A 26,251-nucleotide genomic window follows, 5' to 3' on the forward strand; every position below is an offset into this window, starting at 1 on the left:
TTTGCTTAGTGGGTCTGGAACTTTGTCAAGGTTAAGAGAAGCACTTAACGATTGAGGACAAGAGAAGAGCCTGTTACAAGCAAAAATTTATTGTCGTTGTCTTCGAAATTCGCATAGATACATTAAATACACGGTGCTCAGATGCCAAAGGTTGTTCTTTCAAATCGTGGTATTATACCAATATAAATAAATGTTTATCCGTACTAATTGTTTGAGCTTGCTTGTTTTTAGTGTTGCGAAGTTTATTTGAAAGAAGAAGAGGACGGACTGAATAAGCAGAAAGTGTGAGTTAAAATAAATTGAAGTAATCAAAATGGAAACGAATGAGTGACTATTTCGTATCTGACCTGGGTACAAAGCCTTTTGTTTCTCTTGTTGTTTCACTTTCAACGAAATGTTCTTTTTTTTCATATACATTCAAAGTTAGCCTTTTTTTTCTTCCCCAATGAAAGCCGCTTCCTTTGTGTAAAAGGACATCTGGGTTTTGTTTTAAAAGCAATTTTATGGAGGTTTGATTTTAGAAAGTTAGCTGGTAATGCTTGGTTTTTCTGAATCCTTTTTTTTTTCTTAAATGTTTATGTTTCTGTTGTTTTCTATGCTTTGCTGTTTAGTTCAGAAGATTGGCGAACCTTGATTATTAAAAGCGAGGTGGTTTTTTTTTGGGGGGGGGATTGGTTGATATGCTGCATTATCCTTTTTGGTTTAAAGAATGAGCTTCAGTTGTACTTTGGAGGGAATTTTTTTTAATGGTTTGTAGTTATGGGTTTTGTTTATGCAAAAGAAAAGTAGAAAAAAATAAAATAAAACTGTGTTTGTTATTAGGTAACTCTGGTTGTTTGTCGTTGTTGTTTTCTTGCATTTGCAGTCCAAACAAGCACGACACTGGCATTTCTCTTTCTTCTTTTTATTTATTTTCTAATGCGTGTTGAAGTTTTGAAATACTGATTTCCATTTTCTTTTGTAAAATTTTGCAGGATTTGAAGTCTGTTTCTTGCTTGAAATCGAGACTTGAAAAAGGTGCTTCTTTCTTTTATTTATTACACCTTCAAATCTGAGCCCCCCTCCCTTTTTTTTTTTGCTAGCTGTGAATGTTTCAACAGTCAAATCCATCAACCAGAAAACTCCTGGTTCACAACACATGCTTCGTTGTCATTCAGTGTGATTTGATTCTTTTGTATGGAAGCTTGCACAGGAGAATCACTGAGCAGAAATTTTTGTTCTGTTGCTGTAAAGAACTGACCAAGAAGAAAGGTGGGGAACTGAAAACTGAAAAGGCAAAGCAGGTCTGTTTTTGGGGGTAGCTGTCGTTTTGCAGTACATGTCAAACAGTAGTTTGATTCTCAATCCGTGCCTGATTTAAGGAAAGGGACTTAGTTTATTGTTTTTGAGACAAAAGGGTAGCTAGACTTCATCAAATTTGCAAACACCAGTAGATTGATGCTAAATTTTCACAAGATGAAACTAAGAGGTCATTTAAGCGATTCTTGAGTTCACGTGAATCAGGGTGTCATCATAGATGCCGGTATCTCTCTGTTTCTCAGCAGAGCAGATTATCTGGAGTGGAATAGTTAGCCATGTCGGTGGCACATGTCCTAGAATCCAACATGGTGGGGGTAGATCAATAATGCAAATTTTTTGTTTTGTTTGCGACTTTTAATCCATGTTTTCTTCTCTTTTTTTTTTTGGTTTCTGCAATGGTAGTTGGTATTAAGGTTTTTAAGAGTCGAATCTGTTGAAATGAGGAAGTTCTGTCGAATTCTTTGTAGCAAATGACCGAAGAACAGAAGGGAAAGCAGGAGAAAACCAGCTTGGGTATGACAGAGAAAGTTGTAGTTGCTGTTAAGGCATCCAAAGAAATTCCTAAGACTGCTCTGGTGTGGGCATTGACTCATGTTGTTCAACCTGGAGACTGCATTACGTTGCTTGTTGTTCCTTCACATGGTTCAGGTACCATTTTTTGCTTTGTTGTTTTTGCTTCTACCTATGACATTTTTAGTATTGAACTACTGCTGATGGTAATACTGATGCCTTTTCTTTTCTTTTCTTTTGGGATTTTAGAAATTTGATTGCATGAATTATTTATGAACTTTAGTGTTAAAAGGGTTTGGTTGGCGTTGTTATTATCAGGAATGGATTACTTGTTCTGGTCTCATAATTTATTACAGCAGGTTGCTTTAGACAAGTTCATTCAAGTTAATAATGATGGAATTTCCTGCATAATGTTGTTGTTCATCTTTGTATATTTTGGTTTTTGGGTGACTTTCTCGGAAATATGAATTACTGGATGCAGACTCTTTATCATCTGCCTGTAAAGTTGTGCTATGAGTGTAGATTGTCTTCCAGATTTTGGTCTCCAGTTTGTGACATGTTGGATAATTCTTTTAATTTTCATATTTTTTTAGTTTTCTCTAGTGTGTTACCTTTGTTGCATGGCAAAATGCTCAAGGCTTGGAAGAGTTAATAGTTAGAAATGTCCGAAAATCCCTCTAACTTAATTTTCTTCTACAATACCTTCCTGCTGGTTAAATGCCAAAATCCTCCAGGTAGAAAATGGGGTTTTCCAAGATTTTCTGGTGACTGCTCGAGCAGTAGCCGCAAATCTCAATCAGGATCAAGTTCAGAGCAGAAATCTGGTATCAGTGATTCCTGCTCGCAAATGATCCTCCAGCTCCATGATGTTTATGACCCTAACAAGGTAAATACCTGGCTCTGGGTGCATGATTATATGATTGTTTTATGTAAATGCTGTTGCCTGCTAAAGCTTTGTTTCTGAACTTCTTTGCACAGATTAATGTCAAGATAAAAATTGTTTCTGGATCACTGTGTGGAGCAGTAGCTGTAGAGGCCAAGAGAGCCCAAGCTAGTTGGGTTGTACTGGACAAGTAATATCCTGTTTGCTCTGCCTTTTCTTCCTTTCTTTTCCTTTTGTACCTTTCTTTTCCTTTTGTATTCTATCTAGAAGGTATATATTCACCCTCTCATTATCTCCATCTTTTGTCTTTGTCTTGGATATCTTTTTTCAGGCAGCTCAAACACGAGGAAAAACGATGCATGGAGGAGTTGCAATGCAACATAGTGATTATGAAGGGTTCTCGGGCAAAAGTGCTACGTCTTAACTTGGTTAGGTCACCTGAGAAGGAAGCTGAAGCTTCTTGTCAATTAAATCCTGATATGCAAGAAACATCTGTGAAGCATCCCGATAACAAAAATGGATCATCTGATTCTAGTAGGGGTATAGAGGCTGTTGTCACTCCAACCAGCAGTCCAGAGCTTGGAACGCCATTTTTTGCTACTGAAGCAGGAACTTCTTCAGTGTCTAGCTCGGATCCAGGCACTTCGCCTTTTTGCACCTCAGATAGGAATGCTGACTTGAAGAAAGGGGAATCAATAGTCATCAAGGAAAACCAGGACCTTGATGAATCTAGTTCAGAAGCTGAGAGTGAAAATTTATCGTTATCTTCAGTGAGTTTAAGGTATCAACCATGGATAACAGAATATCTTACTTCTCAACATCAATCCTCACAACGCCTAGAAGAACCTTCAACTCGAGCTAATGTCAGGGTTCAAGGTTTTACATCAAAAGCCTTACTGGAGAAATTTTCAAAGCTTGATAGAGAAGCTGGAATAGGAATGTCAAGCTTTAGGAGTGATATTGGATTTAGTGGAAATTTAAGAGAAGCAGTTGCGTTATCCAGAAATTCCCCTCTTGGCCCTCCTCCATTGTGTTCAATATGTCAGCATAAGGCACCTATATTTGGAAAACCACCAAGGTGGTTTACCTATGCTGAGTTGGAGCTTGCAACTGGTGGATTTTCACAAGCTAATTTCTTGGCTGAGGGTGGGTTTGGATCTGTTCATAGAGGGGTACTCCCAGATGGACAGGTGATTGCAGTCAAGCAACACAAATTGGCTAGTTGTCAAGGAGATCATGAATTTTGCTCAGAAGTGGAAGTCCTCAGCTGTGCTCAGCACAGGAATGTTGTTATGCTGATTGGCTTTTGCATCGAGGATAGAAGGCGGCTGTTGGTTTATGAGTACATATGCAATGGATCTCTAGATGCTCATCTATATGGTATTTCTTTCTGTTTAAGTAGATTAAAATATTTTAATTCTGATCTTGTGCACCAGTGGCTGATATTATCATCTATGAGCCCTTCAAAGACTTTGCTACAATGGCTATGAGACTTAAAGTTTGTCATCTCTGTTTATTGACATTGCATTTTCCCAACTGTTCGGATGTGGTGATTGGACTTTGAAAAGGTGTTCCCATCTACCCTGGCTTGCTCCCTAACACAGATTGCAAGGGACAAGAAATGCAGAACTCAAAAGCATAGATAACTCAGTCACAGTTGTTACTATATGTTTCAATTGATGAGAGTCTGAGTTTTTAGAAAAAAAAATATTTATTATTCTTGAATAAGCTTATTTCTATCTAGGAACCATGGTTTTGATTGTACCATCATTTGATGTGTTTCAGGGCATCATCAGGAACCTTTAGAATGGTCTGCACGGCAAAAGATTGCTGTGGGAGCTGCTAGAGGTCTGAGATACCTTCATGAAGAATGCAGAGTTGGCTGCATTGTGCACCGTGACATGCGACCGAACAACATTCTCATCACCCATGATTTTGAACCTTTGGTATACAAACTTTTAACTCTTTTGTCGCTTGTGAATTTTGAATTTACATGCTGATCTTTTTTTATCGTTTCTTGCATAGGCATTAGGTAGAATCCTTTCTTCTTTTAGGTGCTAGTAAATCATTTTTAATGCACCACAACAACTATGAAAACAAAGTGTTGGCATTTAATGCTTTGTTGGAATCAAAAAACCGATATTATTAGTTCCAATACTATTACCTTCAAAATCTTATTGTTGGAATATTTTCAAATATTTATAGTATCCCAATAACTATAAATGAATGAGTGTAATTAATCAAAATATAAAACTTTTGGTCATTGGTCAAAAGTTATATCATTTGATTTTTTAAAAAAGAATTATAACTATTCAAAAAATATTATTTGAATAGTTACAAAATTAAATGAATAATTATTATTATTTATTTATTCATAAAGACACCTATTGAAAGATGTCTCTATGAAGAGACATGAAAATTCCTATAAATAGGAATGGGATTTCATTTGGAAATCATATCAACAAATTCTGATATTATTTCTTCTCTTCCTTCATTTTCTAATATTATTAGATTATTCTATAAAGTATTGCTGCAGAAATCCTTTGTAGAAATTGAGTTTTTGTTATACATTACTCAGTGCATAGTGGACTATTCTCGTCAGTGCAAAACGCAAATAGTCATTGGCTTCATTGTATCCTCGAGGTTAATTTGCTTAGAACTCGTTTGCACACTGAAGATAAGTGGGGGCGAATATAACCTTAAAGATAGTGGCTTGATACACGCCTTGGAGCCTGTCCTATTTCTTCTTTTTCTTTTCGAGTTCCGATCGTGTGTTCGAGATTTTTTCTTACCGGAGTTTTGTACTAACAATTTTAAGGTTATATTTCATGATGACTACCACAACACATGAAAGTGGAACACTAAGGGAGTTGGCTTCCAACTTTGTTAAACTTGATCGTTTTGATGGTGGCAATTTTCGACGATGGCAGAAAAAGATGCACTTTTTGTTATCAACTTTGAAGATTGCTTATGTTTTGGATACTCCAAGACCTGAAGAGAATGAAAATGAATCTGTTGCTGCAACCCGAGAAAGACAAAAATGGGACAATGCTGATTACGTGTGCATGGGCCACATATTGAATGGTTTATCTGATGGTTTGTTCGACACCTACCAAAACGACGTCACCGCTAAAGAATTATGGGACAAATTGGAGGCAAGATACATGATCGAAGATGTTACAAGTAAGAAATTTTTTGTCAGTCGTTTCAATAATTATCAAATGGTTGATGGTTGTTCTGTTATGGAACAATTTCGTGATATTGAAAAGATGCTGAATCAATTTAAGCAATATGATATGAAAATGGATGAAATGATTGTGGTATCCTCCATAATAGACAAACTTCCTCCATCTTGGAAAGACTTTAAAAGAAGTCTAAAACATAAGAAAGAGGAAATATCTCTTGAGGCTTTGGCAAATCATCTTCGTATTAAAGAAGAGTATCGAAAACAAGATCAGAACCTAAATTTTGAAAATGCCAAAGTACATGTTACGGAGGAAGTACAGACTACTAAACCATTCAAGAGAAAGTTCAATCAGACTGATAGAGCACCTAAGTTCAAAAAGAAACAAAAGGGCTCATGCTATCATTGTGGAAAGCCAGGACATTTCAAGAATGAATGTCGATTTTTAAAGAAGAAATCATCTTCTAAGGCTGATAATAACGAAAAGTTCGTTGCAATGATATCTGAAATTAATATGGCACAAGATGATAATACATGGTGGATTGATACCGGAGCAACCAAACATGTGTGCAAAGACAAAAGCATGTTCACAAAGTTCACACAATGTGAAAATGACAATGTCTTGTACATGGGAAATTCTTCCACCGCACCAATTAAAGGCAAAGGGTCTGTTGAACTACAATTCACTTCTGGAAAGGTTTTAACCTTAAATGATGTATATTATGTACCAGAAGTTAGGAAAAATTTAGTGTCTGGAAGTCTGTTGAATAAGTTTGGTTTCAAACTTGTTTTTGAGGCAGATAAGTTTATTTTGTCTAAGGGAGGAATTTTTGTGGGAAAAGGGTATATGTATGAAAGCATGTTCAAACTTAATATTATTAATAAGAATAAAAATACTATTTCTGCTTATATGGTTGAATCATTTTGTTTGTGGCATTATGGATTAGGTCATTTGAATTATAGAAAATTGAATGACATGTATAAATTAGATTTAATTCCTGTTTTTAATAATAATATTGAAAAATGCAATACCTGTATGTTGACTAAAATTACAAGAAATCCTTTCCCTAAGGTTAAAAGGAAAACAAAATTGCTTGATTTGATACATAATGATTTATGTGACTTGCATAATACTCCTACATTAGGTGGAAAGAAATATTTTGTTACTTTTATTGATGATTGTTCTAGATATTGTTATGTATATTTATTGCATTCAAAAGATGAAGCGCTTGATAAATTTAAAGTTTATAAATCTGAAGTTGAACTTCAGTGTGAATCATTTATCAAGTGCTTAAGATCGGATAGAGGTGGAGAATACTATAATCCAAATTATTTTGAACTCACTGGAATTGTCCATCAAGTTTCAGCCCCTTACACACCACAACAAAATGGTGTAGCTGAAAGGAAAAATAGAGTCTTGATTGAAATGCTAAATTCAATGTTATCATATTCAGGTCTTGGACAGGGTTTTTGGGGAGAAGCTGTTCTAACAGCTTGTCATATATTGAATAGAGTTTCTAATAAAGAAACTAAAATAACCCCCTATGAACAATGGAAGAAAAGGAAACCAAACCTTAATTATTTAAAGGTTTGGGGTTGTAGAGCTATTGTAAAAGTTCCAACACCTAAACGTAAAAAGTTAGGTGAAAGAGGAATTGAATGCATATTTATAGGTTATGCACATAATAGCAAGGCATATAGGTTCATAGTAATTGAACCAAATGATTCAATTTCAATTAATACGGTTATTGAATCAAGAGATGTTATTTTTGATGAAAATAGATTTAATTCTATATCAAGACAATTACAACCACAACAATTGATTCATTCTTCAAATGAGAATGAGATTCCATTGAAACAAATTGATAATAATGATGAATCTTGTCAAGAATTAAGAAGAAGTAAGAGGATTAAAAAGGTCAAAGATTTTGGACCAGATTTCATTATGTTTCTTGTAGAAGGAAAAGGTGAAAGTATATGCAATAAGATACCTTATTGTTATAATACCGAATCTGATCCTATTACATTTAAAGAAGCAGTGAAATCTCAAGACTCTGCTTTTTGGAAAGAAGCAATAAATGATGAAATGGATTCAATAATGGGAAATCAAACTTGGATCTTAGTTAATCTTCCACCAGGTTCCAAACCAATAGGTTGTAAATGGATTTTCAAAAAGAAAATGAAGGTCGATGGAACCATTGATAAATTTAAAGCAAGGTTGGTAGCAAAAGGTTTTACACAAAGACAATGTATTGATTACTTTGATACCTATGCTCCAGTAGCAAGAATTGCTACAATTAGACTATTAATATCACTTACCTCTATATATAATTTGGTTGTTCACCAAATGGATGTTAAAACTGCATTTTTAAATGGTGAATTGGAAGAGGAAGTGTACATGGAGCAACCGAAAGGATTTGTTGTTCCAGGACAAGAGCATAAGGTATGTAAGCTTGTTAAATCTTTATATGGGCTTAAACAAGCACCAAAACAATGGCACCAAAAGTTTGACAAGGTTGTTTTAGCTAATGGCTATAAAATAAATGAATCCGATAAGTGTATATATAGTAAATTTGATAATGGAAAGGGTGTTATAATTTGCTTATATGTAGATGACATGCTCATTTTTGGCACGGATTTGGAACAAATAGAAAACACAAAGAAATTCTTATCAAACAACTTTGCTATGAAGGATATGGATGTAGCAGATGTTATTCTTGGGATTAAAATAACCCGAGATGAAAGCACTATAGCTTTATCACAATCACATTACATTGAAAATGTGCTTAAAAAGTTTGATCTTTTCAACTGTATACCAGCATCAACACCCATGGATCCTCAATTAAAATTAGTATCTAATGCTGGTAGGAAAATTGATCAATTGAAATATGCAAGTCTAATTGGTTGTCTTATGTACATAATGACTTGTACAAGACCAGATATTGCATATGCTATTGGAAAATTGAGTAGATACACAAGTAATCCAAGTAGTTTGCATTGGCAAGCTTTAAATAGAGTACTTAGGTATTTAAAGAAAATTATTAACTATGGATTGTGTTATAATGGATATCCTCCAGTTTTCGAAGGGTATTCGGATGCTAGTTGGATTACAAGTTTGGAAGATCATGCATCTACTACTGGGTGGATCTTCATTCTTGGTGGAGGAGTCATTTCTTGGGGTTCCAAGAAACAAACATGTATTACTGATTCCACCATGGCAGCAGAATTTATTGCATTAGCCGCTGCATCTAAAGAAGCAGAATGGTTAAGAAATTTACTTTATGATGTACCTTTATGGCTTAAGCCAATTTCACCTATTTCTATCCGTTGTGATAGTGAGGCTACTCTAGCAAAGGCATATAGCCAAGTATATAATGGAAAGTCTAGACACATTGGATTAAGACATGTTATGTCCGACAATTAATCTCTGATGGAGTGATCACTATTAATTATGTGAGGTCAAGTGAAAATTTGGCAGATCCTTTGACAAAAAGTCTTGCTAGAGATGCAGTAAAAAGGACCTCAAAAGGGATGGGACTCAAGCCTATTAATTAGAGTCACCCATGATGGAAACTCGACTCAACGCTTGGTATAACGTCAAGTCTTGAGTTCAATGAGACAAAGTACATCATTAGTATGTGACTGTTAGCACTATAAATAAATCCATCCTAAGATTAAAGTGCTAGGTACCCGTAATGATAAGGGAATGATGAGTAATGTACTCTTAATGGACCCATAACATAAATATGTTAGAGTGTTATAATTACGGGAACACTTTTGATGAGATCTACCTATGTGAGTGGAAGTGTGGCCGCTTCTAGGAGCTTAAGGGCTTGGCTCTGACAGCACTCATGAAAAGAGGACATAGACACATGGCTATAATAGTGTCCCTAGATACTATGCATTGACTGATGTTGAAATCATTGTGTGAGATGTGTTCAGTTAATCAAATGGAATAGTTGGTTTAAAGCTTAGTCTACCATACAATTTCGATTAACTTTAACATGTTTTCACTAAGTGAAGGTTCAATCGTAAGACACCTTTATTTATGCAAATTGATTTCCAAGAATATCAAAATCTAAATATTTTGAAAATGGGGGGAGATTGTTGGAATATTTTCAAATATATATAGTATCCCAATAACTATAAATGAATGGGTATAATTAATCAAAAGATAAAACTTTTGGTCATTGGTCAAAAGTTATATCATTTGATTTTTTAAAAAAGAATTATAACTATTAAAAAAATATTATTTGAATAGTTACAAAATTAAATGAATAATTATTATTATTTATTTATTCATAAAGACACCTATTGAAAGATGTCTCTATGAAGAGACATGAAAATTCCTATAAATAGGAATGGGATTTCATTTGGAAATCATATCAACAAATTCTAATATTATTTCTTCTCTTCCTTCATTTTCTAATATTATTAGATTATTCTATAAAGTATTGCTGCAGAAATCCTTTGTAGAAATTGAGTTTTTGTTATACATTACTCAGTGCATAGTGGACTATTCTCGTCAGTGCAAAACGCAAATAGTCATTGGTTTCATTGTATCATCGAGGTTAATTTGCTTGGAACTCGTTTGCACACTGAAGATAAGTGGGGGCGAATATAACCTTAAAGATAGTGGCTTGATACGCGCCTTGGAGCCTGTCCTATTTTTTCTTTTTCTTTTCGAGTTCCGATCGTGTGTTCGAGATTTTTCCTTACCGGAGTTTTGTACTAACACTTAGATGGATACTAATAGAAGCCATAGTTTCCTTATATAGTTGTGTGTGCAGGTATTGATTCGGTTTTATTTTTCTAGGTTGGTGATTTTGGCCTTGCAAGATGGCAGCCTGATGGTGATGCTGGAGTGGAAACAAGAGTGATTGGAACATTTGGGTATTCCTGAATGACAACTTTGTTTCTTTACAAGTTACCTAATGTATTCAAATGAAGAAATTAGTAATGGTTTATGGTGTGGTATAGGTATTTGGCACCAGAATATGCTCAAAGCGGCCAAGTCACCGAAAAAGCTGATATTTATTCCTTTGGAGTGGTGTTAGTTGAACTAGTTACAGGGCGGAAAGCGGTGGACCTTAATAGGCCTAAGGGCCAGCAATGTCTAACTGAATGGGTATTTTCCTTTTCAAAATCATTTGCTATATCTTTCTGCAAATCACTAGCTCTAATGATTATATATATATTCTCCTGTGCAACTTTAAGAATAATTTATAAAATAGATAGCACTAAAATCTGCTGTATGTATGAAGGGCCAAACAATTCTTTCTGTTTTCTTTTTAATCTCATCTAGGTTGTAGATTTGTTGGTTTATTGTCACTTATTGCTTATTTCATCACTTGGAATAGGCTCGTCCACTTTTGGAAGAATATGCTATAGATGAATTGGTGGACCCAAGATTGGAGGATTGCTATTCTGAGCATGAAGTCTATTGCATGCTCCATGCTGCATCATTATGCATTAGGCAGGATCCTCATTCTAGGCCTCGCATGTCACAGGTAATGAGAAATCTTGTACACAAGGGTCTAATCTCTTTTACCATACATTTGTCACTTGCAGTGTACTGATTATATATAGATAGATCTTGGTAGCCTTAAAATCAGTAGGAAGGTGACGTTTTTAAATCATCACCACATTGTTTTACTATCAAAGCTTTATTGAAAATGTTTATACAAATAAACAGTTTTGGCTCTAATTTTATAAAATTTCTGGAGGTCTTTTTTCTGATTAAATATTGGGAATGTAAAGACATGATAAAATGGTTAAATGGTTTGCTTGATAATGACCTCTCTCAGATTTATACTTTAAAGTCACTACTAAATAGGTTACAGAATATTTTGTTGATTTGTGAAATGTTCTTTTGGAACAGGTGCTACGCATATTGGAAGGTGACATGCTTATGGACTCGAATTAAACATCGCCAAGATACGACATTGGGAACCGCAGTGGCCGGGTTTGTGCAGACCAACAATGTTACAGTGGATCCCTGGTAAACGAGGCATTAGAAGAGTTCAATGGGAAGCTCTACCTTGACGGGCTTGTTGGGAAGAAACCGAACAACCGAAACAAAGCGAAAGCACAACCGGTGTTCTTTCTCTCCTTATAACTCCTGTAAAAATTATGGCAAGCACAATAGCACAAGATATGTTCTCTAGCAACCTTAATCAACCACAAATCAACTAATGCAACCACAACAAAAATAAATAGAGACACCGATATTTTTACGTGGAAAACCCCTTTAAATCAAGGGTAAAAAACCACGGGACTTTAGAGTCCGATAAAGAGCTCTACTATCATCAAATGTTTGACTACAAGATCACAATATCAAGCCTACAACAAGCATTCAACTCCGACAAGGCTAACAATATGTAATCTTTAGCAAAAGAGAGAAAAATGAGAGAACATCACCAAAAACGTAGCTGCTGAAAAATGGGTATTTCCGACGCTACAAGACTCGGATGAAAAATCCGACCGTACAAAGTCAAGAACACCTTATCACCTAGCTGCTGTCCAAAAATCAGCTCAATCGAACCACGGATGGACCTTCGATCGAAGAGTTGATCACTGTTGCACCAAGCTTGAAAAACTGAAATTTTCTTCTCTCTTTCTCTCTGTTTTAATTTGAGATATTTTTTTTTTTTGCTCTCCTGCTAAAATTTTTGCCCAACAACCGTTAAAAAAACCCCCAAAGTGGCTTTTTGACAAAACCAAAGAAGGGACAAAACATTATAACATAAAATATGGGTTTCCCACATAGTGGGACCCATACCCAACAAATCTCCCCCTCCAACTATGTGGGGAATGCCTCCATACCGGAGGTCAAACAACATGCTTCAAACTTTCCTCTTGGTAAGGCCCTCGTCAACATATCAGCACCATTATCATTAGTGTGTATCTTCTCAAGCTCTAACAGCTTAGCTTCAAGAACATCTCGTATCCAATGGTACCTCACATCAATATGCTTAGATCTAGCATGAAAAGTTGAGTTCTTACCAAGATGAATAGCACTCTGGCTATCACAGTACAGGACATACTTCTCCTGAGTAAAACCAAGCTCATGCACAAACTTCTTCATCCAAAGCATCTCCTTACACGCTTCGGTTGCTGCAATGAACTCTGATTCGGTGGTGGACAATGCAACACACTTTTGCAGTCTTGATTGCCATGCCACAGCTCCCCCTGCATAAGTGATTAAGTAACCTGAAGTAGATCTCCTCGAGTCAATGTCTCCGGCCATGTCTGAATCTGTATACCCAACAAGAACAGGTTTCTCATTGCCGAAACAAAGTTTTATGTTGGAAGTGCCACGAAGATATCTCATAATCCACTTCACTGCATTCCAATGCTCTCTGCCTGGATTAGGAAGAAACCGACTAACTGTACCAACGGCATAAGCCAAGTCTGGTCTCGTGCAAACCATTGCGTACATCAAACTACCCACGGCTGAAGAGTAAGGAATTTTCTGCATCTCTTCCTTCTCCTTTTCTGTGGAAGGACTATGCTTAACACTCAATCTAAAGTGCATAGCAAAGGGAGTATTCACCGCTTTAGCTTTGTCCATACTAAACCTTTGAAGTACTTTCTCAATGTACCTCTCTTGTGATAACCATAATTTCTTGGCCTTTCTATCACGTGTCAGTCTTATGCCAAGAATTTGCTTTGCTGGCCCCAAATTATTCATTGCAAAGGATTTACTCAACTCTTGTTTCAACTTCTCAATTCTAGAAGCATTCTGACCAACAATAAGCATATCATCAACATAGAGCAAAAGAATAATAAAATCATCACCAGAGAATCTCTTAACAAACACACAATGATCAGAAGTAGTCTTCTTGTAGCCTTGCTCCCCCATAACAGACTCAAACTTCTTGTACCATTGCCTTGGAGCTTGCTTCAAACCATACAAGCTCTTCTTCAATCTGCACACATAGTCATCTTTCCCTTGTGCAACAAAACCCTCTGGCTGCTCCATGTAAAGCTCTTCTTCCAAGTCACCATGAAGAAAAGCAGTTTTCACATCCATTTGTTCAACCTCTAGGTCATAACAAGCTGCCAAACTCAGTATAGTTCTGATAGAGGACATTTTCACAACCGGAGAAAATATTTCTTCAAAATCAACCCCCTTTTTCTGAGTATAACCCTTGACGACCAATCTAGCTTTGTATCGTGGAGATGAAGACTTCTCTTCTTGCTTCAACCTGTAAACCCACCGATTCTTCAAAGCTCTTTTGCCCTTAGGCAGTTTCACCAATTCAAAAGTATGGTTCTCATGCAATGATTGAAGTTCGCCTTTCATCGCTTCAACCCACTGATCTTTGCATTCACTCTCCATAGCCTCTTCATAACATTCAGGTTCTCCCCCGTCAGTCAAAAGAACATATTCATCAGGAGAATACCTGACAGAAGATCGTCGATCTCTAGAAGACCTTCGAAGTGGAACTGCTGGTGGAGCTATAGGTGCTTGTTGTTGATCATTCACAACATCATCCATGGGAGTATCAAAGTCACCTATAGTCTGATGGTCACCACTAACATCACCATGCACATCATCCTGGATAGGATCTGGTGAAGAGTCTAGGGGAACCGGATTCACATCGATCAAGTCACCACTACCTTGTGAATCCACTTTCTCCGTCTTATCAATGTCATCAATGGTCTGATCCTCAATGAAGACAACATCTCTGCTTCTCACGAGTTTCTTCTGAACTGGATCATAGAGTCTATAACCAAACTCACCATCTAGACCATAACCAATAAAAATGCATTGTCGAGCCTTGGCATCCAACTTGGATCTTTCATCCTTTGGAACATGAACAAATGCTTTACAACCGAACACACGTAGGTGATCATATGACACGTCTTTACCAAACCAAACTCTATCTGGCACATCACCTTTCAAAGGAACACTAGGAGACAGATTTATCACATGTGTCACTATATTCAAAGCTTCAGCCCAAAACGATCTTGGTAACTTTGCATCTGACAACAAACATCTGACTCTCTCAATCAATGTTCGGTTCATTCTTTCAGCTAACCCATTTAACTGTGGAGTCTTTGGTGGTGTTCTCTGATGTCTGATTCCCTGTCGCAGACAATACTCATGAAACGACCCTGTGTACTCGCCACCATTATCAGTACGAATGCACTTCAACTTCTTCCCAGTTTCCCTTTCAACTGATGCTTGAAACTGTTTAAACACCTCAAAGACTTGATTTTTAGACTTTAAAGTGTAAACCCATAGCTTTCTTGAACAATCATCAATGAAAGTCACAAAGTAAAGTGCACCACCATGTGATCTTACTTTTATCGGACCACAAACATCTGAATGGACCAACTCTAGCAACTCTGATTTCCTATGAGGAGGATGGCTTCTAAATGAAACTCTTTTCTGCTTTCCTGCTAGACAATGAGCACAATTCTTCAGTGTAGCATTCTTTAAACCTGAAAGTTGATTCTTCTTCGCTAAACAGTTAAGCCCCTTCTCACTCATGTGACTGAGTCGTTTATGCCACAACTCAGTTGAGTTGTCATTCAGTGTCACATTCACCGTCTCTCGAGAAGTCAAAGCTTGCATCAAGTACAAATTTGAGCTCTTCTTTCCTCGAGCCACAACCAAGGAGCCTTTAGTCAGCTTCCACTGCCCTTCACTGAAGGTGTTACAGAATCCCTCATCATCAAGCTTTCCTGCAGAAATCAAATTCAAACGGACATTCGGTGCATGTCTGACATCCTTGAGAGTTAACTTTGTTCCATTGTTACTTACCAAGCTAACATCTCCCATACCAATAACCGAAACCAAACCATCATTACCCATCTTCAATACCCCAAAATCACCAGGAGTATAAGATGTAAAGAATTCCTTCCTCGACGTGACATGAAGTGATGCACCAGTATCAATCACTCAACTAGTCTCGTCGCATGCTAGGTTGACCAAATTCTGATCACAAATAACTAACAAATCTTCACGAGTAACAGTAGCAACACGCTCGGATTTTTCATCGTCATTCCGGTCGTGTTTATCACCACCACCTTTGTTCTCTTTCTTCCACTTGAAGCAATATTTCTTGATATGGCCTTTCTTACCACAATGATGACACTCAAGATTCTTGTATCTCGATCTTGACTTGCTTCGGCTTTTATCTCTACCCTTTCCATCTTTGTCTCTGTTTCTCCCCCTGTTCTCGATAACCAACACCTCGGACTGTGATGTAGAACCCTGAGATCTTCTTCTAACCTCTTCATTCAACACACCACTCTTAGCCAAATCCAAAGTAATAATACCCTGTGGGGCAGAATTAATGAGTGAGACTCGAAAGGTCTCCCAAGAGTCTGGTAGAGTAGCAAGCAACCAAAGTCCTAAAATCTCGTCATCAAATTTGACACCCATACCAAGCAACTGATTCATCATACTCTGAAATTCACTAACATGGTCAGCTATAGACATTCCTTCTTTATATTTCAGCGCCATCATTTTCTTCAGCAAAAATAACTTGTTATTGCCCGACCTCGAAGCATACAAGCTTTCAAGCTTCTCCCACAATGTTCGAGCATGTGTCTCCTGATCAATGTGATTGTAAACATTTTCTTCAACAAATTGCCGAATAAAGCCACACACTTGTTGATGCTCAAATTCCCATTCTTCATCACTTTTCGAATCGGGTTTTTGAGTAGTAAAGACCGGAAGATGCAAAGCCTTCACAAACAACAAGTCCTTCATTTTATTCCGCCAAAGTTGATAATTTGTACCATTCAACATAATCATCTTGCTCGTATTAATTTCCATAATTATCTGACACAATAACCAAGCTCTGGTACCAGTTTGTTGGGAAGAAACCGAACAACCGAAACAAAGCGAAAGCACAACCGGTGTTCTTTCTCTCCTTATAACTCCTGTAAAAATTATGGCAAGCACAATAGCACAAGATATGTTCTCTAGCAACCTTAATCAACCACAAATCAACTAATGCAACCACAACAAAAATAAATAGAGACACCGATATTTTTACGTGGAAAACCCCTTTAAATCAAGGGTAAAAAACCACGGGACTTTAGAGTCCGATAAAGAGCTCTACTATCATCAAATGTTTGACTACAAGATCACAATATCAAGCCTACAACAAGCATTCAACTCCGACAAGGCTAACAATATGTAATCTTTAGCAAAAGAGAGAAAAATGAGAGAACATCACCAAAAACGTAGCTGCTGAAAAATGGGTATTTCCGACGCTACAAGACTCGGATGAAAAATCCGACCGTACAAAGTCAAGAACACCTTATCACCTAGCTGCTGTCCAAAAATCAGCTCAATCGAACCACGGATGGACCTTCGATCGAGGAGTTGATCACTGCTGCACCAAGCTTGAAAAACTGAAATTTTCTTCTCTCTTTCTCTCTGTTTTAATTTGAGATTTTTTTTTTTTTTTGCTCTCCTGCTAAAATTTTTGCCCAACAACCGTTAAAAAAACCCCCAAAGTGGCTTTTTGACAAAACCAAAGAAGGGACAAAACATTATAGCATAAAATATGGGTTTCCCACATAGTGGGACCCATACCCAACAGGGCTAAGGTCAGGAACCAGCAGGACTTCGTGCGCAGATCATCTGTAAAAGCCTACAGGGGGTTCTTTACACGCATGGTACGCATATCAATCTATCAATCTATACATATAATTTTGTATAATAGTAGTAGTATTGGAAGCAAGAGGTAACTGGGTTCTTGTAATTCTTTTGTGGAAATGCTGATCTCCAAAGCTATGGTGAAATATTTTATGCCTTTCTAATTAAATCAATGAAGCACCGCTTGAGAAATAGATGGTTATTTTCTTCCTTCTCTCTCTTTCTTTCACATGTCTGTTTGTATGGGATTTTTGTTTGATACTGCATTGCATGGGCAGGACAGTTCTTCCCAATCTTTATTGGTGAGCAAGGGTTAAAAAAAATTCAATGTCTTTGACAGTCCATGGAAAAGACACTGATTTTCTCAAAACTGATTTTTGTTAATCGAGAAGCTGTTTTCGCTGACAAAAATGGTCTGAGCTTTTTGTCTTGCATTAAGAAACAAACAACCACACAGTGAAATGTCCTTATCTTCACCTGTAAATTTTCAAACTTTAAAAAAAAAGAGTTGGTTTTTTTTTTTAAACATAATACTTTCCCTGGCTTTTCATTTTTGGGTCATGATGACAATTCTGTAAGTTGCAGAGAACAGGTCATCAATAAGTAAAGCCATTAAATTTCTGTCCCCGCTTTTGTTTTATTTTTGGGTTCTTTGGCAGTAGGATCAAGTCAATTTTTGTTCGTATAAAAGACAAGTTGGTTGCTTGTCTTGACATAGCATCTATAACAGAACATTGATGATAATCAGTGTGCATATCCTTTTCTATCTTCAGGTCTGAATGTGAATGGAACATCCAAGTTCTGTCTTGTGAAAACTTGAAAGTGATATCTCCTAGAGAGATACTTTTGTTATGTCATAAATTTCAGTGTAGAGCAGTCTTTTTCTAAATAATGGTACGTCTCAAATTGAATTTTAATTTCTGTAAATCTTGTTGGGTCGTGTATGTTCCAAACTTTGTGTATTACGATGTTGCTCAAATGCAAGGGCTTGTTTCAGTTTCCAATATCAAAATGCTTGCAGAAATTGGACATGGAGACAAGTATTAATCTTTTAAATATATGAAAAATAGATTAATCTTTGTCGATTCTTATACGGATCATAGATCAATCTAAAGGCTTCTGCGTTGTAAAGACATCCAACAAAGCTGGAAGTGAGCCGCATTGAGGCAATTGCCTCATGAATCCACCGCCGATGATTGGGTGGGGTTGGCACACGAGATCTCTATGGACGCCATCATGCTGAGAAAATGCTCACCTTTTCATTAGGCAGTAAGAACCTAAACTCCAAGATTTAATTGATTACATGTTAATATTTAAAATACATTATTGTCTCAATTCGCAAACACAATGATGCCTACCTAGGCATTGGATTCTCTTCTTTCTGAATCCAACTTCCTTGCACTATTCTTTTTGGTTATGTCCACAATTAAAACGTTGTAGACTCTCATTTTTTTTAAAAAGAAAATTGTTGCTATATTATTTGGGACTTGTAATATTACCCAGGTTAGTTTTACTTAAATATGAAATATTTTCATTTTTTTTCAGTGAAATTTGTTTAACTTTTTCCAATTTCATATGGTATTTAAAGCTTTTTGTATGTTTATGTTTTCATTTATAAATACAACTATTATACAGTAAAAATGTGTGTCCCACTAAATGACCTCTTTACGTAAGCTAATTGTTGGAGGTTTTTCTTCCTCTCTCCACACTCAAATCTACCCAGCCACCATACACATTTTGTGCTCCGGCTCTCCACCCTACATAGGCGGACCATTTCAAACCTCCCTCAACTTATCCTCCTTTGTCGAAAGAGCTCTCAACAGCTTTCTCTAATTTTTAGAAAATTTTTTGGTAAAACTCGATGGTTTGCAATATGACTTATATAGTCAAAACGCAAGAGAAACATAAAAATGTCACCATTTTAAAATAATTTATTCTAAAACTAAATGAAAATAAATAAATTGTTTATAAAAATATTTTGAAAATACATTGCGATAAATAGCGAATCCCAACTGTTATTTTAATATTATAATTGTTACCAAAAAAAATTATTACTTGTCACATAAGGAATTACTCCACATTTCGAAATTATTTGTGTATTTATAATATATAATATACATCGTTAATAAATTACGTGACGTAATTAAAAGTTTTAAAAATACAAAAAAATATCTTTATTGATACACAAAAGTCTAGGTTCATTGACAACATATTAATCAATACATTGGTAATAAGTCAAATATGATTTTTTTTATAGATGTCAACACAACCTATGATATATTTAAATCCCACGTGGCTATTTTCTTTTATTATAAAAATCACCCTATCCAATTTCTCTAACAAATAATTAAACCCAGAATGGCATGCCAATCATTTCTATCTTATCTTGTTTAATAATTGAATTAATGAGGGATATAGTTTCTGATCATCAACATTAAGACATCAACCTCATGTCATGCATGATTCTATAATTTACTTCAAAATTTTTTATTAGATTGTAAATGTTTGATAAGATAAATTGACGTTTTGGCTACATGATGTTAACAGCATACGTGACTTCCAATTTTTTATAAGGTCCAGTCACATCACTTGAAAGTTGCTTGCTTCTCATACCATTTTCTGTTTATTTTTAAAATTTTAATTTTACGAGTATGTCACACCCACATTCATAGTAGGTTTCACATTTTTCTATAAACAATTTTGAAGTTATACTATTTTGGAAATTTTTTATATTTGAGATGTAGTTGAAATTGTATGAAAATTTTGATCGCGGTTATAAAATTTTAATTTTGATTCAATTATATGTATTTTAAAAAATAAATATATTAATTTATTTTAATATTAGATGAATATTATTATTTATGTATGCAATATAACATCATAAAATGATGCTATATCAATAATTTATTAATTATTTGTGAAAATTGAATCAAGTCAAAATTTCATGTATAAAATTACAAATTAAAGTAAACTTCATGTATAATTTTAAGATTTATCTCTAATTTTAAAATAAGTTTTAAACGTAACTACAATTCTCATTCCATTAAATTAATTTATAAATTGCGAAAATGGTGCAATAAGAAAAACAAGAGGGGTAATTATGGAATTAATGCAAAAAAGAAAGGATAATTTATTGGGTCCCAATAAAAAAGAAAGAAATATACATTGAATTGGACTAGTACTAATTACTGAAGTCTAAAAATCTGGAAATTTTGGCCTACAAAAAAGAAGACAAAAACATGAGTATATGAAGTTGTCAAAGCTCCTCCACACGTGTGCAGTTGTAGCCTATTATTATTATGTTTTGGTTTGAATATTTTGTTGTTTGATTGTGCAGTGATTTATAAAGTAGCTTTATTAATCAGCCAAAAGCAGATTGAAGTTAACGAGGATGGGTCGCTCACTCTTCCCTTCTTTTCACCCAAACCGGCATTCTCTTCTTCATTCTCACTGTTGGAAAGTTGACAATCGTGTCCTCTTCCGCCACCCATCTGCACGTTTCATTCATTTTAAATAAGCATTAGGGGGTGATGACACCAAGGTCCTATATATAAATTATTTAATTTTTCCTATGGAAAATCCCACCCTGGCTACTGGAAATACTCTTCTAAAGTAATCAAGTTGCTAAACTGTATGTCTATTATAGCTAGTATAGCATCTTTCTTGTATTATGAGCTGGTGTTTTCATTAATATAATCAATTTTTATGTGCTCAATGTCTTTTTGACCAGAGAAATACGGAATCTGGGTTTTCAATCATATGGCTGGAAATTATGGTATCTTATATCATTACTATACCTGAAATTGGTGACAAAATGGTGTAGGAAAATGGAAGTTTCAAGCCTGGCTAAGTCAAGTCCAGGGCACAACCTTTGTCCACCACCAAATGGAGTGAAGTTATAGCTGCTAAGTATGTCTTTTTCCTGCACATGATGGCGAGTCCCCCATAAGTCTTATTAGTTAATAGCTAACAAGCAAATCATTAAAAAGAGAAAAAGAAAAAAGAATTATTAGATGGTGTACATTAATCCTTACTTGCCATCTCCATGGATTAAACTGATAAGGCCAATCATAATGATTTTCATCAAGATGGACTGATCTAAAATATGCAAAAAAGCACCATCCTTTTGGTATTAGATACCCTTTAATCTCAATGTCTTTCATGGCCTTTCTCATCACCCCTATTATTATGTTTCCCATCCTTAGTGTCTCTGTAATTACCTGTTTAAAACATATAATTAATGTAACTTAAATTAATTATCACAGCTAATAATATATGCTTATAATTAATCTCAATTTTATTGGTTTGAATCACTTACATTTTGTGTAAAAGGTAATGATAAGTAATCACTCCAAATCAATGGCTCTCCATTTTGAGCTTTCAACCTTTTCAACTTCAAGTTCTCCTCCTAAAAAATTTTCACAGTTCATCTGAATAAAGTTAAATCATAATAATGATATATATGTCCAAACAATTATAATTAAATTAAAGTAAACATAATTTTATATATACATAAGTTAATTTTCTAGATATGTGGGTTTTGGGGTGGATTGCATTAGTTCAAGACCCACTAATTGAAATTATATAAGTAAAATCGATTAGAAAGGGCATGTTGCTTTCATGGAAAAACTATGTGTAGTGGGAACAAAACCCTGCCTAAATGGTCAAACAATTAGCTAGTGACCAAGCAAAACACCGTGGAAAAAGTTGAAATTAGTGAAGAAAAAACAAAGAAAAAGTTTTTGAACCTCACTAAGAAAATACTAATCTAGAGTCTTGTGACTGCAGCTTAATGTCCATGTGTCAAGTTAATCGTATTGGATTTCTTTTTCTTTTTCTTTTTCCTCAAGGAAAAAAAGTGATATGATACGTATTATGATATTTACATAATATATAGTTTCGTCTTGTGAATTTTCTTTGATAACTATCATCAAAGCTTGACGTCATTTAACTTGATTTGTGAAATTAAAAAATTCATACCGTCAATTGATGTAACGCAGCGGGACAATCGGAAAGGTATTTTATGGCGAGAGTCATTAAAACAGGCACTGAATCTTCACCAGGGATCATCATATCAATCATGTTATCTGCTATTAGATCGTCGGTTAATAGTTCACTAGCGTCCTTGAGCAAAACATCAACCACATCTTTTGGAACCATTGAACTCATGCTTGAATCCCTTTTAGTTTGGATGATTTTGTGTACAATCTTAACCATTCTCTTCTTTGCCTGAAAATTGGATAATAAAAAATATTCGACACATGTCATAAGAAAAAAAAAAAAAAAAGGGGTCTAGCAAAATTGTAATTGAACATGAAACTTGCCTGCAATGATCGATAAAGTTGAGTTCCGGGTAGTTTTACAGGTAAAGACATAAGGCCTGAGATAAATTCTTGGAACTGTTTCTTGAGGATTTCCATTTCTTCACCTGGGTTCAAGCTAATCAATGCTTTCACCAGCACTTGAAAAGCAATCTGGAGACAAGGAAAGGGTGTTTTCCATTTTAACTTTTCAAAAGGATAGGCTATATGTAAAAACACAATCATTACAAACCAAATTTACCAGACAAAATGATTCATGCAAAATTATTCTAAACCCCATGATCTCAACTGGGTTGCTTTCACTTTCCAACATTAACATTTATTTAATTTTAAACTTAAGTAGAAGCCACAGAATAATTGAAACTTCAATGATTCCTTTCACAAAAAGAATCCGAAACTTAGTTGATTCATTGAACTCTCAGTGACATCCAACAAGTATAAGATATCGTGTCAAAAAAAAAAAAGTGAAATAGAAGAGTTTGCGCGCACGTGTTTTAGTTTTGTCTGTGTCTGCTGCCTTTGTGTTTGGTTATGAAATTAATTAACTCTCTCAAACATAGAAATGAAGAAGAAGCCAGATATAGATACAAGAGCATACGGTGATATTTTGTTTTATCCTGTGTCTGGCTACAGGAACTCTTATCAAGAAAAAAAATTATCCTAAACAACTTGGAAGGCAAACAAATTGGCTGAGAACAAACTTCAAAGAAAAAAAAGGAATATTTTGCTTAATATTCACACTCAAAGAGAGGAAGAAAAGAGAAAGGAATATTTGAAGAGCACTAACAGTTTTGGTTTCATCTTGTATGAAAATGGAGGCATCATCTCTCCATTTATCCATTGCTTGTTGCACATAATTTTGCATGTCCCGAGTGATCTGATCTTTAAGATGCGGAGACTTGAAGAAAGATCCTACAAGACCATGGATTTTCCTTTGCAAGCTCCCATTGATTAGAAGAATGGAGGATTTTCCCATCAACTCAGTTAAGGATTTCGGATAAAACGGTACGAAAGCCTTTGCATCACTTTGCAGAACGAATCGACTCACTTCTGCATCTGTTGAAACAATAGTTGGGGTCCCAAATATGTGTGACTTGAACACTTTGCCATACCTACATATAAAATACAAATTAATCCCAGATCACTAGCCATATTAATACTACATATTGAATGAAAAAGAACCCTAATCTCTTCTGCAACTATACTACTATATATAGTGTTTTTAATAAGGAAAAAAGTAAAGAAGAAGAGAGAAATGGGTTACAAGCGGCGACGACTGTCCATGAAGCTCTCGGGGCGGTCAGAGTAAGCACAAGAAATGAAGTCGATGGTTTCGCCGAGAAAAGGCCATCCCAAGGTCCCTAGAGGAAGGTGGCATAAGTTTTTGGAACTTAAACTGCTAAACTTGGATTTGCTTTTGGTATAGAGAAATAGGATGGAAAGCGAAATGGCTGTCACAAACACAATAATGCACGTTAATGAGCTCATCATCTCCATCATGTATCGATGATTTTCTCCTTCCTTACTTTCCTTCCCGCACGCACGCTTGCCCCTCTCTCTTTTCCGTCGCTTATATACCCTTAATCATAGTGAAATATTCTTTTTTTTTTCCTTTTATGTTTTGTTGAAAAATAGGATATATATGCATGTGTTCGTGCACGCGTGTAAACGAAAAGCAAAATGAAAAAGAAAGCGAGTGAGAGCCAAAAGAGCATTGGAGCTATGAATCCAAGAGATTATTAATATTAAAAATTTAAAAACAAATGGTGATGAACATGCATGGATATAATTCTAATGCCAAACATGCATTATTATTATATATAAAAGGTATCAGAGAAGGGACAGGGGTCGGTCGGATCGGGTTTATATTCGGGCTTTGGCTTTTGGACTAATTGTCATGGTGGGTATACTTTTTGAGAGCATTTAAAATTTTTTCCATATCTGGTTTTAGATATAAAGTTCCAATGGTTGATGCTTTAGTTAAATAGATACAATAGCTAAAACATAATGTTGCCTAGGAAAACAGGGTAAGGTAATTAGTTTATGAAAGTTAGAAAGGGAAACTTTTCTTGGTAAAAGTAAAACTTAACTTTTAAATGCTAGGTTATAAAAAAACAATATCGTATCATTATATAAACTAAGGCATAAGTAATGGGAAAGTATATATTTGTATAGATAAAGAAGTACAAAGGGTACCGCACGGAATTGTGCATATTGAAATTGCCACTATTACTATTTTCAAAACGTAGGTGGCATGATTGTTAATCAGGAGAGGAAAGTATTTGTATAGATATCAAAACAAGTCGAACTACAATGGAGTCGTATTTCCATAATTTGATTAAAACTGTTAGGTATAACATTTGGGAGAGTTTTGGTAAAATAATTGTCGTTGCCAAAGGTGAAAAAAAAGTAAATAAATAAATTTTTCGAAAAAGAATTTTAATAAATTAATTAAAAATAATACTCTGGTAAAAGAAAGTACATTAAAAAAAATAATCTTTACAATGGTAAAAGAAAGTACATTTATAAGAAGGGGGGGAATGAATGAAGTGACCCACATAAAGTAGTCCATGATTAATAGATGAGAGGCGTCCCCCCACATCTGGAGCAGCAGCAGCTTGTTAGCCTCGTGCATTCATGTGAGATTCAATGACTCCACTCACATTCTCTCCATCATCTCCTTCTTTATTTCTTTTCTTTATATTATATATGCATCATAATGAACACACACATATATATATATACATACATCATATATTGGTTCTCCTTCTCTTTCTCTCAACTTTTATTTTGTCCTTGACTCACTCTGCTCTCTCCAATGAAATAATTATCACCCAATCCTTTTATAAAATATAATATATACAAAAACCCTAGGCCAATATCTTTTGTTACTTTCATGCCCGTCCTTTTCTTATTTAATTCATATGGGGGATGTTAGTGGCCACATGCATGTGGCTACGTCTTTCTATTCTAAAAGTAGTTTTAAAATTATCCTATCTTTCCATTATATGCTAACAATGCCTTGCCAAGAGTGGTATCTCGTCATGTGACCACTTTCAATCTCACCAAGAGCATTACTTCACTAAAATTACGGATTCAAGAACTTGTAGATACGATGCTTCAAATTTTTCTTAAGCTTATTTTTGCCAAAGACAAGTGTTTGCATGGTTCGGCCAACCTATATTTTCTTCTCATTATCGTTCACCTAAATTCTACCACATTTCTCCAATAACCGATCATGATAGACCAACGTCGTGGTTGCGTCCTCAATCCAGAGAATAAATAAACAAAAAACCCAAACCTTTTTCAATCAAAAAGGAAATGGGTGGTTAAAATTGGCCTCAATTTAGTAGCAATCATCGCACATATGGGCACGGCTTGGAGAAGTGCCTAATTGTCATTTCACTTTGCAGAAAGAAAGAAAATAA

The 26,251-nt window shown here is 35.3% G+C and overlaps 2 protein-coding genes across 6 annotated transcripts; one reads left to right on the plus strand and one right to left on the minus strand.

Annotated features, from left to right (window-relative positions):
- Window positions 1-17,708, plus strand: LOC107944804 (inactive protein kinase SELMODRAFT_444075). Of its 4 annotated transcripts, none has more exons than XR_005927097.1 (13): window positions 5-150; window positions 232-351; window positions 975-1,283; window positions 1,767-1,947; window positions 2,544-2,695; window positions 2,788-2,882; window positions 3,024-4,072; window positions 4,478-4,638; window positions 10,693-10,769; window positions 10,857-11,004; window positions 11,237-11,386; window positions 11,758-11,923; window positions 17,447-17,708. XR_005927097.1 is itself a non-coding variant. In XM_041113491.1 (13 exons), the coding sequence occupies exons 4-13, from the start codon at window positions 1,575-1,577 to the stop codon at window positions 11,800-11,802; spliced, it is 2,091 nt and encodes a 696-aa protein (XP_040969425.1). In that variant the 5' UTR covers window positions 6-150; window positions 232-351; window positions 975-1,017; window positions 1,158-1,574; the 3' UTR covers window positions 11,803-12,042. The 4 variants fall into 4 exon arrangements, 3 of the variants coding, with proteins under 3 accessions (XP_040969426.1, XP_040969424.1, XP_040969425.1); XM_041113491.1 differs by lacking the exon at window positions 17,447-17,708 and having other exon boundaries at window positions 6-150; window positions 975-1,017; window positions 1,158-1,607; window positions 11,758-12,042; XM_041113490.1 differs by lacking the exon at window positions 17,447-17,708 and having other exon boundaries at window positions 11,758-12,042.
- A 2,908-nt stretch (window positions 17,709-20,616) lies between these two features.
- LOC107943285 (3-epi-6-deoxocathasterone 23-monooxygenase CYP90D1) lies at window positions 20,617-24,419 on the minus strand. 2 transcript variants are annotated; one of them, XM_041113493.1, is made up of 8 exons: window positions 24,088-24,419; window positions 23,611-23,935; window positions 22,827-22,976; window positions 22,483-22,731; window positions 21,821-21,910; window positions 21,525-21,722; window positions 21,300-21,424; window positions 20,617-20,993 (listed from the first exon to the last, which is right to left on the minus strand). In XM_041113493.1, the coding sequence occupies exons 1-8, from the start codon at window positions 24,321-24,323 to the stop codon at window positions 20,903-20,905; spliced, it is 1,464 nt and encodes a 487-aa protein (XP_040969427.1). In that variant the 5' UTR covers window positions 24,324-24,419; the 3' UTR covers window positions 20,617-20,902. The 2 variants fall into 2 exon arrangements, with proteins under 2 accessions (XP_040969427.1, XP_040969428.1); XM_041113494.1 differs by having other exon boundaries at window positions 21,537-21,722; window positions 24,088-24,413.
- Window positions 24,420-26,251: the final 1,832 nt, after the last annotated feature.

Source organism: Gossypium hirsutum, chromosome A05 (assembly GCF_007990345.1).
Source record: "Gossypium hirsutum isolate 1008001.06 chromosome A05, Gossypium_hirsutum_v2.1, whole genome shotgun sequence".
Taxonomy (NCBI): domain Eukaryota; kingdom Viridiplantae; phylum Streptophyta; class Magnoliopsida; order Malvales; family Malvaceae; genus Gossypium; species Gossypium hirsutum.

Coding starts and splice junctions, on each gene's coding strand:
- LOC107944804 (XM_041113490.1), top strand. CDS start 1,089: ATGTTTCAACAGTCAAATCCATCAACCAGAAAACTCCTGGTTCACAAC. Junction 2,883..3,023: donor AGTTGGGTTGTACTGGACAA/GTAATATCCTGT, acceptor ATCTTTTTTCAG/GCAGCTCAAACACGAGGAAA. Junction 11,387..11,757: donor CTAGGCCTCGCATGTCACAG/GTAATGAGAAAT, acceptor CTTTTGGAACAG/GTGCTACGCATATTGGAAGG.
- LOC107943285 (XM_041113493.1), bottom strand. CDS start 24,323: ATGATGGAGATGATGAGCTCATTAACGTGCATTATTGTGTTTGTGACA. Junction 22,732..22,826: donor AACTTTATCGATCATTGCAG/GCAAGTTTCATG, acceptor TCCAATTTTCAG/GCAAAGAAGAGAATGGTTAA. Junction 21,425..21,524: donor GATGGCAAGTAAGGATTAAT/GTACACCATCTA, acceptor CATCATGTGCAG/GAAAAAGACATACTTAGCAG.